At 41.0% G+C, this 4,533-nt stretch overlaps 1 protein-coding gene and 1 long non-coding RNA gene across 2 annotated transcripts in view; one reads left to right on the forward strand and one right to left on the reverse strand.

The window, feature by feature from the left end:
• The window catches only part of LOC116700177 (uncharacterized), a 24,784-nt gene that overhangs the window by 6,685 nt on the left and 13,566 nt on the right, over window positions 1–4,533 (reverse strand). The window contains exon 2 of the long non-coding RNA XR_004334589.1: window positions 889–898. This is a non-coding gene — a long non-coding RNA (uncharacterized LOC116700177). The remainder of the gene's footprint in view (window positions 1–888; window positions 899–4,533) is intronic.
• msna (moesin a) overlaps window positions 1,596–4,533 on the forward strand; it is an 18,161-nt gene continuing 15,223 nt past the window's right edge. Inside the window, exon 1 of the mRNA XM_032533113.1 lies at window positions 1,596–1,924. Within this exon, the coding sequence (XP_032389004.1) occupies window positions 1,913–1,924 (12 nt within the window). The 5' untranslated portion in view covers window positions 1,596–1,912. The remainder of the gene's footprint in view (window positions 1,925–4,533) is intronic.

Consider the following 4,533-nt stretch of genomic DNA (forward strand, 5'->3'; position numbering starts at 1 on the left):
AAGAGCTAAGTAGTAAATAGATTTGTTGGAAGCCATGCTGAAAGTTGAGAATAAAAAAAACAACATACATCATGTAAAAAAACAGGCATAAAAAATGCTGGACAAACCCAGTCAGCTTAAGAGACATGTGGACACATTAGCTGTAGAAATGGACTAACGAGAAGCTGAAAGAAAAACAGTTCAAGACATCATCCGCTAGGGGCCGCTGTGGAGGAAAATGTGTGCTAGTGTAACGATTTGAGCTGCACAGAAAAGAAGACGTCTGACAGTGTTGGTGACAAATTCTCAATCTGGAGTGACCAGGAAGTTTGGTCCAGAGCAGCCACAGACAGATGCTATATATCAAGCGTGTATTACACATGAAAAAAGAAGATTAATTAAGTATTTTGGTTTACTGAGCAGTGCGGAAAAGGGTGGGTTGATGAGTCATCGGGCAAGGTCTGATAAAGCAGTCTGGACTCTGTTATGTTGACAGAAAACATTTTGTGACAGTGGAGTTCCCAGGGCGATATTTATCTCTCTCTACAGGGCGTAAAGGACAATTTGATAACCACGGAAACAACTTTAACACACACTCCTCTGTTACCCGGGTCACCACATCTAAGCCCAGCCGGAAGTTACTGTAGCGCCGGTTCCTGGATGTTTTCCATCATTACAAAACAATAAGTAATATGTGTGGCAACGGTGATTGAATATAATGTTATGAATGTGTGACATCATTTGTTGGTTGTCATTGACACTTTCATCAGTTTTTAGGCTTTACCCCTTGCCATTACACCTTTCTTGGTGGTTTGGGCACTAATGATTTGGCCTATTTGGAGCTCTTGTAACTTGTTACTACAGTAGTGACCTCTTTTATTACTTTCGTTCAACCCAATTAGTAATTACTTAAAAGTAACTGAAAAAAAAACTCAGAAGTAACTACCAGTATTTTTTTTAACCCTCTTTATCATATGCATGATAGGTTCACCGTCTCTACGTGACCTCCCTTGGGGCCACCAGGACCACACTACTCCAGTAAGACTGTATGTAAAGAGGTCAGATGCATGGAAACGGATGAATTGAAAAAGTAAATGTTTCCAACTAAACGCACACTGACAACTAAGATGTTCATGGTAGCTACAGTACATGATTATAAAGGGTGTGTGCAACCTACACACTGTCATCACACAAAGACAAAGAGATTTAAAACTACCATTAGTTCAATCTGTGAGTAGCCTGTGTAATTTTTCAGCCTAGATGACAACCCCCCCCTCCAAAACCACAAAATGGAATTTCATGATTATTCTCTATCATTTTGTTTGTGTTGTTGGCAAACTGCACAAACCCTTTAAAAAAGTCTGGTTCTGTGATGTTTTATTTAAAATGTAGGCTATTTAAAAGTAATTGCACTTGCTTAAATTGACATTCATGATGTAGTCCACATTTCTATGTTCTGATGCATAAACAAGAGTTGCCTATGGATCCGTGTTAAACGTGTCTGAGAGTGAAAGTGCTGGTGTACTTTTTGGCTGGGAGCTGTGAGGAAGGGCTGTGCAGCCATGATGATGCGGCTACTGCAGGCGGAGTCTGCTGGCCTGAACCCTCTTTTTCTGTCTGTCTGGCTGCTGTCCTGTCATCGGCCTGGGTGTGGTCTTGCAGTCAGGGGTACCGTTAGCAGGAAATCAAGCTCCAGTCCATTTCACTTTAAGGCGAAACAAAGAAATTAATACTCTCACCGCGCTTAGGGTTGAAAATAGTTCTTCGTGGGCAAGCTAAAAGTCACGTTTGTGTCCTCGAGACGGGAAGGCGTTTGATTGGCGCCGTTGTTCTGATGGGAAAAAGTTTCCTACTGGTCTCGCTAACTAGTAGTCTGATTTAATAAGTTTTTTTTTCTTCGTAAAAGCTGAACCGGACGTTAAAGAAAGGAAAGATGCCGAAGACGGTAAGAATGAAAACTGCATTTGGTTATCATGTAAAGAACGTATTTCTATTGTCTCCATCGACATCTCCGGCATCGCTATAAAATGACAATGGGACTTATTCTTTGAAACTGGCACTTAATATTAACCTTAAATAGCGCTAATTGCATCCCTGGTACGCATTATGGCGTTTTAACATCCTTTAAATTAGCTACATCCCTTCAGACTCACCCGGGGATTGCTGGGGTACTTTCCGTTATGTGTGTGTGCGCGTGCGCGCTCCCGCTTGTTTGTTCATTAAATCTAGCGCCTTTAATCAGACAATACATCCAGCCATTCGGGTTTAGTACGGCATGTTATTACCTTACTATGAGCTTCACTTCGCAACTGAGGAGCCCGTAATCACATTTATAGAATCGGCTGCCGGCGGAAGCCGCTGTGTGGCGTGCAGTAGGCAGTAGCAAACGAGCTAGGCCTTCTTTTCAGTCAGGTCTAACAAGGAGAGATTTGAACTGAACTGTCATTCTGGCCAGCTGTGCTGCCCAAATCTGGAGCAAATGGAGGCAAACTTAAAACAGGGAGGTGGCATGAGGGGAGGCAGAAGAAGAACTGGTATGGCTTTTTGTAACTGTTAAGAAAAGAGGCCAAAATGTGGCTCTGTGCTGTGATATCAACTGAAGAAGCACCCAAAGCTTCATAGATGTGTGCTGGTGCAGCTCTGAACAAAGAGAAGGACGGCCACACACTCACACCCACAGACTTGACTCTTTGTTTTATTCAAACAGCACTAGAATAGACACAGCTTCAGGTTTCAGCTGAATGCCTTTGACCACCTAACACAACCAGAAATGAAAGTGGTGTCTGAACCATCCCTGCTGGCTTTGACTCAGCATAATGCTTTTTTAATTAGGTAATATACAAACTGAAATCTGTGTGCAGTCCTTCTTATCCACAGTTTGTTCGGAGTTGTGATACCTACATGCACTCTCTGACGATAAAAAGAACATTATGCTACAAAAAGAGGCATACATGACATGGCCCATGGCATGAAGCTGATGCTCAGTAGGCTACCAAGCCATGAAGTTTGTCACAGTGCAGTGTACAGTATCTTAGGCTTGTGTATTTTTATTCAGGGTATATGCTTTAGACTCACAATTTGCTCCATTAAAAAAAAAAAAAACTATATAATTTTAGGCAATGTGATACTAGGTTATTATGTGTTATTGTAAAAAAAACTTGCATGCATGTATAATTTATCACTGCTGACATATAATTAAATCTGACTTGTAAACCCCCCTGCCCTTTCAAATTACAAACAGAAGTACAAATGGTACCAAATGTGGTAGCTGCTTTTCCTTTCTTCCTGCAGTATTGTTTCTAGTACTCCCTCGATATCATTTCTAGCTGTCAACCTGAAAAAATGTCACAGCATTCTGGCATTTGAAGTGCATACTTAAAGAGCGTTCCCTACCCTCCTCTTCCCGAAAGGAATTCCTCTAATCACGTCAGTGTTTTAGAAAAACAATTTACAGGGCCATTTTGTTTAAGTGAAATTGGGGCAATTAATAACTATGTTTTCACTTATGAATTAGTTATTAGCAAGGAATTGGCACATTTATTCATAAAATGTTGCTTTGAAGGTTATGTGCAGAAGAAAAAAACTATTGTGACACATTAATGATCAGAATCATAGAAGGTCAGTATCCTGTTTGTAGTATATGGAGCTTAACAATATCTGCAGTTATTAAGGGGGACTTCCAGGTGCTCTGTACTGCACCTAAGCTGATAAGTATTAACCTTGTTTATATTTTCCACTGCAAGTGTTTACTATGCTTTTCATATGTATTTGTAGTTCTTCGCTTAGTGTCAGTCTCTGTGCCAAATCTCTGCCGAGGGACAACACCAGAGTAGTTGCCTGTAGTATGTGTAGCAGCTGCTGAAGTAACAGCTGGGGACCTGAAGGACCCCTAAATAATCTGTTTGGCAGTCCCGATCAGTTCACAAGCACACAGACACTGCAAGCTGCAGCTGTGTTGCAGAGACCTTCCCCCGTACATACTGAAAAGAGGAAACTAGTAGTGGCCAGAATAGATAGTCAAGAGGAAGCAGCACGGTTGATGCAGCACGATTTTCTCAAAATAAACAGGGACAACAAACGAATACCAAATATTGTTGTAGGATATGCTTGACAATAAGGGTTATATTCATTAATGAGCAGCCTATGATGTGTCTCCAACATTAAACATATAAACTAGGGACTACTAAGGGAAGTTATAGTGCAGCAAAGCCTAAAACCATCAGGCTATGTGCTGTCATCCCGTCCCAGGGTCAATCATTGCACCTTCTGTGGATTGTGATATTAGTGTTGATGAAGTGTAGAGGTTCACAATTCACAAAATGTCACGATTCGATTTGAAATAGATTTTCAGGCCCAAGATTTGATTCAAAATTGATTTTTGATTCTAAAACAATTTTCCATTAAAGGAACACTAGAGAACTTTTAGTATCTTAAAACAATGTTTCCAAAATCATTTCAGCGGTTCATCACCTCGTTACAGGGTGAACGGCTCTCTGCCGTCTATAACCGCTCTATGCAAGTTTGCCAGATCGGGTAGTGGATCTGTAGTTCCAC

The sequence above is a fragment of the Etheostoma spectabile genome, chromosome 13 (genome assembly GCF_008692095.1).
Source record: "Etheostoma spectabile isolate EspeVRDwgs_2016 chromosome 13, UIUC_Espe_1.0, whole genome shotgun sequence".
In the NCBI taxonomy this organism is placed as follows: domain Eukaryota; kingdom Metazoa; phylum Chordata; class Actinopteri; order Perciformes; family Percidae; genus Etheostoma; species Etheostoma spectabile.